The sequence below is a fragment of the Castor canadensis genome, chromosome 3 (assembly GCF_047511655.1).
Source record: "Castor canadensis chromosome 3, mCasCan1.hap1v2, whole genome shotgun sequence".
NCBI lineage: Eukaryota > Metazoa > Chordata > Mammalia > Rodentia > Castoridae > Castor > Castor canadensis.
Window position 1 is genome coordinate 189,743,830 of NC_133388.1, and position 12,531 is coordinate 189,756,360.

Consider the following 12,531-nt stretch of genomic DNA (forward strand, 5'->3'; position numbering starts at 1 on the left):
TAGTTGCTGTGCTGCTGGGGTTTCATTGAGAAAGTTCTTACCTATACCTACTAACTCCAGAGTATTTCCTACTCTTTCTTGTATCAACTTAAGAGTTTGGGGTCTGATATTAAGATCCTTGATCCATTTTGAGTTAATCTTGGTATAGGGTGATATACATGGATCTAGTTTCAGTTTTTTGCAGACTACTAACCAGTTTTCCCAGCAGTTTTTGTTGAAGAGGCTGCTATTTCTCCATCGTATATTTTTAGCTCCTTTGTCAAAGATAAGTTGCTTATAGTTGTGTGGCTTCATATCTGGATCCTCTATTCTGTTCCACTGGTCTTCATGTCTGTTTTTGTGCCAGTACCATGCTGTTTTTATCATTATTGTTTTGTAATATAGTTTGAAGTCAGGTATTGTGATACCTCCTGCATTGTTCTTTTGACTGAGTATTGCCTTGGCTATTCGTGGCCTCTTGTGTTTCATATAAATTTAACAGTAGATTTTTCAATCTCTTTGATGAATGTCATTGGAATTTTGATGGGAATTGCATTAAACATGTAGATTACTTTTGGGAGTATAGACATTTTTACTATGTTGATTCTACCAATCCATGAGCATGGGAGATCTCTCCACTTTCTATAGTCTTCCTCAATCTCTTTCTTCAGAAGTGTATAGTTTTCCTTGTAGAGGTCTTTCACATCTTTTGTTAGGTTTACACCTAGGTATTTGATTTTTTTTGAGGCTATTGTAAATGGAATTGTTTTCATACATTCTTTTTCCGTTTGCTCATTGTTAGTGTATAGAAATGCTAATGATTTTTCTATGTTGATTTTATATCCTGCTACCTTGCTATAGCTATTGATGATGTCTAGAAGCTTCTGAGTAGAGTTTTTTGGGTCTTTAAGGTATAGGATCATGTCATCTGCAAATAGGGATATTTTGACAGTTTCTTTACCTATTTGTATTCCTTTTATTCCTTCTTCTTGCCTAATTGCTCTGGCTAGGAATTCCAGTACTATGTTGAATAGGAGTGGAGATAGTGGGCATCCTTGTCTGGTTCCTGATTTTAGAGGGAATGGTTTTAATTTTTCTCCGTTAAGTATAATGCTGGCTGTAGGTTTGTCATATATAGCTTTTATAATGTTGAGGAACTTTCCTTCTATTCCTAGTTTTCTTAGAGCTTTTATCATGAAATGATGTTGGATCTTATCAAAGGCTTTTTCTGCATCTATTGAGATGATCAAGTGGTTTTTGTCTTTGCTTCTGTTAATGTGGTTTATTACGTTTATTGATTTTCGTATGTTGAACCACCCCTGCATCCCTGGGATGAAGCCTACCTGGTCGTGGTGGATAATCTTTTTGATGTGTTGCTGAATTCGATTTGCCATTATTTTGTTGAGGATTTTTGCATCAATGTTCATTAAGGAGATTGGCCTATAGTTCTCCTTTTTGGAGGTGTCTTTGCCTGGTTTTGGGATAAGTGTAATACTGGCTTCATAAAATGTGTTTGGCAGTTTTCCTTCCCTTTCTATTTCATGGAACAGTTTAAGGAGGGTTGGTATCAGTTCTTCTTTAAAGGTCTGATAGAATTCAGCAGAGAATCCATCAGGTCCTGGACTTTTCTTTTTGGGGAGACTCTTGATTGCTGCTTCAATTTCATTTTGTGTTATAGGTCTATTCAGGTGATTAATTTCCTCTTGGTTCAGTTTGGGATGATCATATGTATCTAGAAATCTGTCCATTTCTTTTAGATTTTCAAATTTATTTGAATATAGGTTCTCAAAGTAGTCTCTGATGATTTCCTGGACTTCCATGGTGTTTGTTGTTATCTCCCCTTTTGCATTCCTGATTCTACTAATTTGGGTTTTTTCTCTCCTCATTTTAGTCAGGTTTGCCAGGGGTCTATCGATCTTGTTTATTTTTTCAAAGAACCAACTTTTTGTTTCATTAATTCTTTGTATGGTTTTTTTGGTTTCTATTTCATTGATTTCAGCTCTTATTTTTATTATTTCTCTCCTTCTATTTGTTTTGGGATTTGCTTGTTCTTGTTTTTCTAGGAGTTTGAGATGTATCATTAGGTCATTGATTTGGGATCTTTCAATCTTTTTAATATATGCACTCATGGCTATAAACTTTCCTCTCAAGACTGCCTTAGCTGTGTCCCATAGGTTCTGGTAGGTTGTGTTTTCATTTTCATTGACTTCTAGGAACTTTTTAATTTCCTCTTTTATTGCATCGATGATCCATTCTTCATTAAGTAATGAGTTATTTAGTTTCCAGCTGTTTGCATGTTTTTTGTCTTTACTTTTGTTGTTGAGTTCTACTTTTACTGCATTGTGGTCAGATAATATGCATGGTATTATTTCTATTTTCTTATATTTGCTGAGGCTTGCTTTGTGCCCTAGGATATGATCTATTTTGGAGAAGGTTCCATGGGCTGCTGAGAAGAATGTATATTGTGTAGAGGTTGGATGAAATGTTCTGTAGACATCTACTAGGTCCACTTGATCTATTGCATATTTTAGATCTTGGATTTCTTTATTGAGTTTTTGTTTGGATGACCTATCTATTGATGATAATGGAGTGTTAAAGTCTCCCACAACCACTGTGTTGGCGTTTATATATGCTTTTAGGTCTTTCAGGGTATGTTTGATGAAATTGGGTGCGTTGACATTGGGTGCGTACAGATTGATGATTATTATTTCCTTTTGGTCTATTTCCCCTTTTATTAGTATGGAATGTCCTTCTTTATCTCGTTTGATCAATGTAGGTTTGAAGTCTACTTTGTCAGAGATAAGTATTGCTACTCCTGCTTGTTTTCGGGGGCCATTGGCTTGGTAAATCTTCTTCCAGCCTTTCATCCTAAGCATATGCTTATTTCTGTCGGTGAGATGAGTCTCCTGTAAGCAACAAATTGTTGGATCTTCTTTTTTAATCCATTTTGTCAAACGGTGTCTTTTGATGGGTGAATTAAGTCCATTCACATTAAGTGTTAGTACTGATAGTTATGTGGTGATTCCTGTCATTTAGTTATCTTAGTTGTTTGAAGGTTTGATTGTGTGTACCTAACTTGATGTTACTCTCTACTGTCTTGCTTTTTCTTATCCTGTGGTTTGGTGCTGCCTGCCTTTTCATGGTTAAGTTGGGTGTCACTTTCTGTGTGCAGGATCCCTTGCAGAATCTTTTGTAATGGTGGCTTTGTGGTCACATATTGTTTTAGTTTCTGCTTATCATGGAAGACTTTTATTGCTCCATCTATTTTGAATGATAGCTTTGCTGGGTAGAGTATCCTGGGGTTGAAGTTATTTTCATTCAGTGCCCGGAAGATCTCACCCCACGCTCTTCTTGCTTTTAATGTTTCTGTTGAGAAGTCTGCTGTGATTTTGATGGGTTTACCTTTGTATGTTACTTGTTTTTTCTCTCTTGCAGCCTTCAATATTCTTTCCTTAGTTTCTGAACTTGTTGTTTTAATGATGATATGTCATGGAGTAGTTCTATTTTGATCTGGTCTGTTTGGTGTCCTGGAGGCCTCTTGCATTTGTATGGGAATATCTTTCTCTAGATTTGGGAAATTTTCCGTTATTATTTTGTTGAATATATTACGCATTCCCTTCGCTTGCACCTCTTCTCCTTCTTCGATGCCCATGATTCTCAAGTTTGGTCTTTTGATGGAGTCGGTGAGTTCTTGCATTTTCTTTTCACAGGTCTTGAGTTGTTTAATTAGTAGTTCTTCAGTTTTTCCTTTAATTACCATTTCATCTTCAAGTTCTGAGATTCTGTCTTCTGTTTGTTCTATTCTGCTGGATTGGCCTTCCGTTTTGTTTTGCAGTTCTGTTTCGTTCTTTTTTCTGAGGTTTTCCATATCCTGGCTGTTTTCTTCTTTATTGTTGTCTATTTTTGTCCTGAGTTCATTTATCCATTTATTCATTGTGTTCTCTCTTTCATTTTGGTGTTTATACAGTGCTTCTATGGTTTCCTTTATTTCTTCTTTTGCTTTTTCAAATTCTCTATTTTTATTGTCTTGGAATTTCTTGAGTGTCTCCTGTACATTTTGGTTGACCCTATCCAGTATCATCTCTATAAAATTCTCATTGAGTACTTGTAGTATGTCTTCTTTTAAATTATTCTTGTAGGCTTCATTGGGTCCTTTGGCATAGTTTATCTTCATTTTGTTGGAGTCTGGCTCTGAGTTTCTGTTCTCTTCATTCCCCTCTGGTTCCTGTACTAATTTTTTGCTGTGGGGAAACTGGTTTCCTTGTTTTTTCTGTCTTCCCGTCATTGTCCTTGGTGTTGTTACTGTCCCTGTACTGTGTGTAATTAAGTATTTTCTAGCTTGTAATAATAACAATGGTAATATTGAGAATGGAAGAGTGAGCTGAGATGGAAAGCAAGAAGTTAAAGAAAAGGGGGAAACAAATATACAGACAAGAGGGAGAAAGCAGAACAAGGTATCAGACAAGAGAGTTTCAAAGGTATAAACAGGGAGTGTTAGTGTACTAATCGACAGTAAGCTGGTCCGCGTCTTCCTAAGCCGTATGGGCGCCGGCCAGTGGCGGCCCGGGGGCCTCCTCGGTTCTCCGTTTAACGTGAAGTGGAGATTCTCTGCGCCGGCTGGAGATGTGGAGGAGTCAAAGTTATGCCTTTTCTCGGTGATTATGCCTGCAAAGTGTGTCTCCAGCGTCTCTCCAAGATTTCACTATAGGAGGGTCGCTTTCTGCTTCCTACCTCTAGCCGCCATCTTGGAATTCTAGCCAATTCTTTAAATTAACACTTTGGGAACTCTACTATATTGTTTTTTTTTTCTTTTTATTTATATTTTAAAAATTACAAATCTTTGTCTCAAGGGCTGCTATATTGTTGATATATGAGTATAAATTTTGAAAACAATTTGGTAATACATACAAAGTTGAAAAGATGTCAGATATTAGATGACATTGAAGAGTCACTGCTTAATGCCCTAGAGAAAATTCCATGCTTGTATATGGAGAGGTGCAATACTGTGTGAGGAAACAAAATTGGGAGAAGCAAAATGGCTTGGAGAAAGGAATGCCCGCTCCAGGAAGGATTCATGAGCACCCACTGTTAGGGCCGCACAGGCTCTGGAGCTGGTTCATAGCTCTCAGATCAGGCAGGGCCAATCACTCACTAGTTACTAACTGCTTTGAGAGGCTCCTCTGGAATAAATCATACTTTACTCATCCAATGGAAGTTGTTCCACAGTTAAAATCAATGAATTAATTTTCCATGTCTTCATATGCATAAAAATAAAAAATAGTGGCCAATGAAAAATAAAATATATGTTTTTTATTTATGTTTATGCTAAACATATACACACATACCAAGTAACTACTGCTGTCTAAGGACACATACTGTATGGAAGTGCTATTAAAAACATGAATGGAATCAGCACATGCCTAGTATACACAGGTTCCAGGTGGCAGACACCACTAAGGAAGAACAGAGGAATAATACGGAAGAGAATTGTTTGAGGCTCTACTCTCTGAATGACGTTTTACTTCTTAATTTTAAAAGACCCAAAGCAAACATATAAATAGTTATATGTGTATGATGAAACAATAGCTGTCTATTTAATTACTTTTTAAATATTTATGTATGTCTGATATATTTTATAATTATTGCTTCCTGGATTTTAAGAGACTGTGTTATCAAAATATTTAAAGCATTCACTCTATGGAATCAAATCAACTGACTATAGTTGCAATTGACTTATAAACAGTATGAAAATTTCAGATTCATGAAAAAGAGCAGCAAACAGAGGATTATTAATCACATTAAAATGTATTCACTATACAATTCACAAATTAGAATGTTTTTATGATGCAATCAGAACTATTCAATTTATAATCATGTGATTTGTATTCAACTTTTCTAAAATATTCTTACTTTATAAATCAAAGTACACCTGTTAATTTATCTTTCCTGTACATGCTTTTTAGAGATTTCTCTGGGGAAAATTTTAGATGCAAATTAAAGTTGCTGGTTTGGAGAGGCATTTTTTCTAAAGGAAGAAAGCCTCCTAGAATTGTGACCAACAATTGGAATACTCATGCTCCCCCAATTTATACCATATTTCATTCTTTAAATAGATACTCTGGAATTTAAGTGAACTATGAACACCTTGGGAAGAGAACACAGCTTGCTGTTTCAGTAAAAGTTGACTAGAAGATACACTCTACTGATTTACTTACAGAGCAGGGTAGATGTCTGTGTACCAACGCCCATTGAAGCCTGGGCTGCTTCTCTTTTCATTTTCATGCTCTTCTTCAAGTTTCCTCTGAGCTTCTGCTTTCTCTCTAGCTCTTCTGAGGCAGTATGCTTTTTCCTGCTCTCTTATTTGCTGTTCAACTGCTGGATAGTTCTGCAATGCCTGAATCCTTTCTGAACGCTCTATTTCTTTACCATCCAACCACTTAAATAAAGAACAACAAACACAGTCCAATCATTCCAAAGTAGCACTGTGAATCATATCCAAGCTGATTTTGACTAGAATATTTCTAACTTGGAGATAATAAGGTATCATAGCAATAGAAAATTAAAAGAAAGTAATGAAGAGGATACATCAGAAATACTGATATAAAATGTACTTTACAAAGTACTTTTACCGGTAATAATAATAAGTATTAGTAATAAGTAATATTTAACAGCAAGCTCTCAAAATATTTATATCACCTTTACAACTGCTCACTATATTAATAATTTTGATGTTTAAATCAAATCACAGCTCTAAAATATAACAATGACATTTCCAATGCTCTCACAACAGGGTCTCGAATCTTGCACATTAGTGAGTTCTAACTGAAATCAGCCCATGTTCCACCCTTGATGAAAAGAAACAGGGTATACTATTAATTGTTATAGTTAATGTTCGCAACTGATATTTATATATTTTTCCAAGTTCAAATGAAAACCTTAGCTAAAAATCTGAAATGACAAATTTACCAGTTTAAAGACATCTATTTCTTTACCTAGCTTCATTCCACAAAAAATGAAGTAAGGTATCTAGAAAGATATGGTAGGCAGATAATGGTTTCCCAAAAATGTCTACATTCCATGAATTTCTACATTCCATAATGTCTGTATCTCCATGAATGCTGTCTCACGTGCAAAGGATTCTGCAGATGTGATTAAGTTAAGGATGGCAAATGATCAGGATGGTCCTTAGTAGGATCACAGAGGTCATATAAAGGAAGGTAGACCTGTCAGGGTTGGGGTCAGGAAGAGAGACATGAGGACAATACACTGCTAGTGCTAAAAGTTGAGGAAGAGGCCAACAGCCCAGAAATGCAGGCGCCCTCTGTAGGCCAAAAAAGGCAAGGCAAGGGATCCCCTCCTAGACTCAGAAGACAGCCCTGCAGATGCACTCATTTTAGCCAGTGAACCATTTCAGACTTCTGACCTCAGAATTTTCATATAAACATCTTTTGTTCTAAGCCACTAAGTTTGTTATTTTGTAATAGCAGTAAGAGGAAACTCATTCAGAAGGAAAACACAAAAATGAAGTAAAATGTAATTTTAAAACTTTTGAGATAAGTCACATACATCAAAACTATAATGTGGAGGTTTGGAAAAATAATTTTAAATAATAATAAAAACATGTTTTGTCATGATACTCATGTGCCTGTTATAATAGGGACATAGACTTAGTTGTGAGTTTCCTAGCAGTCAAAAGCAAAATAGAAAAACATGATCAGTTACATAATTTTCAATGTTTTTAATTTAAAAAAAACATAGTTTCTGGATTTCCTTTAATGTTTAGCTCTAAATTAGAGTTTCTTGAGAAATGTTGCAAGCTGTTTCTGTAGAAGTATGTCTACTCAGTCAAAGACTTAATAAAGTTGATTTTTTCTAGCATCCTTTAATGAAAGATGAGACCCAATGATAAATTCAAATTCAATAAGACTTGCTGTTTAAGTTAATAAGTAGTTGTAGTCCCTATACTTAAATCAACCTCATTTAAAGCTAGAGCTAACCAAGTTGCAAATTTCTAAATAAGTAAAATTTATTGATTATATAAATATAATAAATCTCCATAACAAATCAAAATAGTATATAAATAATAAATAAATTTACATAAATTATACTATATAAAAGTATTAACTTTAAATATTAAATATATATTACACATATATTATAAAGATTTGGAAAGTCTTGGATAAATATAATTTCACTAGAATCCCAATGAACTTTGAAAACAAGGTGATATTCTATTGTACCTGGAGCGTATTCATTTACTTATAATTTGTCTTTATATTGATTTAAATAAATATTGATTAAATTAAACCTACTGTTTCTAAAGACTGTGACAAAAAATGCTTCTGTCACCTTGTAGATAGTGGACAAAAGACTTCATGCTGAGAATTGATTTTGGACTATTCCCTAGCACTTATTCCCAGGACCTCAGCTGATGACCTCTATTAGGCAATTTTCAAACTGGCCCAAATTTCCTTCAAGCCAAAACCACTTCCAACTTCAGGAGGCCAAACAGAGAGTAAGTCTTAAGTGAGCACCTTGGTATCTCTTGACGTTTCTTCAGTGAGATCCCTGCAGTGTGTCCACACTGACTGAGGATAACTGTGCATGAGTTACTGCAAATAAAAGAGGGGAAGCTAAGATTTATTCTGGGTCACACTGAACTCTTTTGAAGTAAAAACTGCCACCTAGTTACACACAAGTAAAATGAGGCCTGCAATCCAGAGAGCATGGATAAAGGGTCAATCCCTAGTTTCTGTGTTAAGGAATCCTTTCCCCACTTCCTACAGGGAAGGACTCAGACACTGGTAAAAAACACTTGCAGGGCCACCTCTCCTCACACCTCTTCCACATGGTTGTCTAAAAGTCAGTCACTATTCTATTGAGATAATCAACTTTTGTAGTTTAAGCCACTCCATGGTGCTTTGTATGGCAGCCCTAGGAAAGGAATACTCCACCATTCCTGTCAAGAAGAGCGTAAGCTTTCAATGAAATGGTAATTAAGATTATGAAGTGTCTAACCTATCTGTGAGTACTAGTACACATTCATAAATGCTGCTTTTCAGAAAGCAGCTGGTGCCTTTTGTAGCAGTTACCTTGTTCCAATTGCTCAACATTAGTATAGAGAGAAGCAATGAATATAGGTATGGTGTGAAATGATGGAAACATAGGACCAGACACATGTGGGTTCAAATCCCATCTGTTCCATTTGCCAGGTGTGTAAATTCTGTAAGTCCCAACTTCTCTATCTCTGAACACACTTCACTGTCTCCTCATGGGCATGGGGGGGCATTTCTGCACCCAGCCTGTTTCCAGCACTGGATGGTACTTTCACACCTCTGGCCTGAACACAGCAACACAGATGGGCTCAGCTGTGGTGACCTGTGGCCTCCAGCTTATCTCCTTGGGCTCACAGAATTACCTGACAAGACCCATTCTTGGGATAGTCCACTTGTGATTATTCATTTTCTAGGAAGTCACTGTACAATGATACTCATCTGGGTTATGCTTGAGATAATTTATAACTTATTCTAGATTCAATTACCTGACTCATTCTTGTAATCTGAGAAATTTTACATCAGAAGAAATGTGTTCCATTAACTTAGCAGTCAGCAATCTCTCAACTGCAGGGAACACAAAAGTTTAAGAAACAACCATCCTCTGAGAACTGAGGCAATGCCTATTGCACAGTGATACATCCAGGAATTCTCTTTGCACAAGCATGGAGCCACATGCAGCTCGGGGACTCTTGGAATGACATGGAAACTAACACTGCCCCTTCAATATTCTCAATTGTTTACTTCTTCTAAAAGTATTAGACTTGGGGGATATGGTAGGAGTGTATCTCCATTGATATTGTGATAGTTTTGGTTTTCAACCATGGGTCCTGGCTTATAACTCCCACCCCAAGATGGATGCTCTGTTCCCCTACCACCATACCTCACCCTATGCATCTCTTGATGTGGATTCTTTGTAATATTCTTATAAGAAATGGGTAAATATAAGTGATTCTGTGAGCAGTTTGAACAAATTAATCAAAGACAAGGACAGGGTGTGGGAACCCCAGTTTATAGCTGTCAGTCAGAACTGCAGGCTAGTTACTGATTTAAAATTGGGAGAGGCAGACTTAAAAGTCTTGGGGACTGAGCCCCCACCTTGTGAAATCTGACACTGTCTCCAGGTGGTATCAGGTTTGAGTTGGGTTACAAGATACCCAGGTAGTGTCTGCTGTTGCATGTGTAGGGGAAAACCCAAATACATCTGGTGTGGGAAGTTGTTTCACTGTGAGAATAGAGAAAAACATAAGGCACTCTGATTTTCCACAGAAGCCACACAGAGGAGTGGTTCTCAAATGAGCTTCCTAGTCCAGCATCCTCATTACCCAAGAGCTTGTTAGAAATCCCCCACATCAAACCCAACCCAGAAACTGAGGATGGAGCATGACAACCTATGCTTGTAAAATCCCTCCAAGTATTCTGATGCACACCAAACTGACAGCCACTGCCATTAAAAATGAGTTAGGAAAAAAGCAATGATAAAACAAAATTTTTGAAAGCAGAGCAGTTTAAGACTATAATACAAAGGTATATCACCATAGCTACTTCTACAGCTCTGAACTTTAGTTTGCTCCTAGTAATGATGACTTATCAATAACAGTAATGGTGAATGTGCTTCATTATCAGTGATTTGGACTCATCAAGAAATAGTTTTAAGAGGGGACTACTGGAGGTGGGAGAGGGAAAGAAAATGTTGGAAAATGAAAAATATTGAAACAACCCGTCTAGATATGAATATAATATAGTGTACTGTACTGTATTACTGCAAACTATTAAATATTAGGGGAGCACAGTGGTAGAGAATGAGTAAGTAATGGGGGAAGTAATTTGATTAAAGTATGATATATACAGGTTTGAAGTACCAAGGCAAAACCCCCTTGGGCTTTCTATACACACTTAAGAAACAAAGGCAGAAGGGTAAGATAGGTCTTTTCCAGGGATGGGTTCCAGTGGGGGGATGGGTGTAAGGAAAGGGTGAATGAGGGTCAGTATGGTAGATTATTTTGTATTCATATATGAAAATAGAAGAATGAAACCTCTGAAATTGTCCTAAGGGAGATGGGAAGAAGTAGAACAATAGAGGGGGTGAATCTAACTAAGATATATTTAAACTACAAATGTAAACATCACAATGCATCCCCCTGTACAACTATTATATGCTAATAAATTTTTAAAAATAGCTTAATTCAGTTCTGCAAGTTTTGATAAGAATGGAGAAAAGTATGCAACTTATTTTTTAAAGATTTATTAAAACTATACAAAAATTAAAGGTCTAGAAATCAAAGAATGAACTTTGATTCTCTGGAATATTCTATTCTCTGAATCAGTACATCCCCTGGCAGCTGTGAATAAATGAGGAATTGTTGTGGTTGCTCATTTTCATTTTCCTGTGTTCTCCGCAGCATTAAAATAGCATACCTTTAGCTGCTGTAGAGTCACCACCACAAACTGCCTGTAGCCATCAAAGTCAGCACATGGGTTCCCCATGAGAAAGAGCTCCTTCAGGTGGATGTTGTGCTGCAGGGATTTAATGCTGCTCAGCTCCCCAATGAAATTTACGGTCAAGTCAAGTTTTGCCAGCCCTTCACATCCTATTGAAAAAAGAAAATTTTAAAAAGAATAAGAAACAAAAAAACACAATTGTAATTCCAGGATCCTCCCCCCCTTGCCTGCTTACTAAAACATTGGAAAGACCTTGATCCAGAAAGTCTTCAATTGAAGTGACTCAGGTTTTACTGCACCCAGGCCTGGCCACAGTATCCTCTGGGAGACGGGAAAAATGGCCAGAAAGAGGGAGCATTAATTACAATACCATTCTTCAATTAGATATGTTCTATAGAAAAGAGGGAAAGTAGACTGAAAATCTGTATGTTCAACTTTTCTTTTTCCTAAGAGACCACCTAGAATGGCTGAGCAAATGCAGGCTAGATACCCAGACCATGGTGACCCTTTGCAAAAAACCCCCAGACTCCTTTGAGGAAACAGAACCTGAAAAACCATCTGATGCCCAAGGGCCCAGAACAATGTCAAAGGGGGCCTCCCCCATGACAGAAATCAAATCTCCAGGGTAACCACAGGGGATGTATCCCACCCTGAGGAAATCAGTTGATGTCCCCACAGCTCCCCTTCTATCCCTTTACCCAGCCACCTTGCACTCCTGACATCATCCCACAGGACTACAGGACTCAACCCCTGCAGTTAATTCCCAGAGGGGATAGGCTCACATTCCTTTTAGATGAAGTGAGCTTAAAGAAATAAAAAAGGACACTGAAAACCCAGATCAGTACACCCGGGCATTCAGAGAAGTCAGCCAAAATTCTGAACTGAGATGGAAGGATGTTATGATATTGTTATCTCAGACTCTCACTTCTCTGGAGAAACAGTGAATACTAGATCAGGCAGCTACAGCTGGGGATGATTATCATTTAGATAAATGTTGCCCTATGGGCCTATCTCAGACCAGGCCCTGGGAGGGGGAGGCAGAGGAGGAAGGAAGACA

General features: G+C 37.1%; 1 protein-coding gene across 7 annotated transcripts in view; it reads right to left on the reverse strand.

Annotated features, from left to right (window-relative positions):
- Dnaaf11 (dynein axonemal assembly factor 11) overlaps nucleotides 1-12,531 on the reverse strand; it is a 123,792-nt gene that overhangs the window by 67,249 nt on the left and 44,012 nt on the right. For all 7 annotated transcript variants that reach the window (XM_074069242.1, XM_074069241.1, XM_074069240.1 and 4 more), the window contains exons 4-5: nucleotides 11,451-11,623; nucleotides 6,195-6,415 (exon numbers count right to left, since the gene is read on the reverse strand). In XM_074069242.1, the coding sequence (XP_073925343.1) occupies nucleotides 6,195-6,415; nucleotides 11,451-11,623 (394 nt within the window). The remainder of the gene's footprint in view (nucleotides 1-6,194; nucleotides 6,416-11,450; nucleotides 11,624-12,531) is intronic.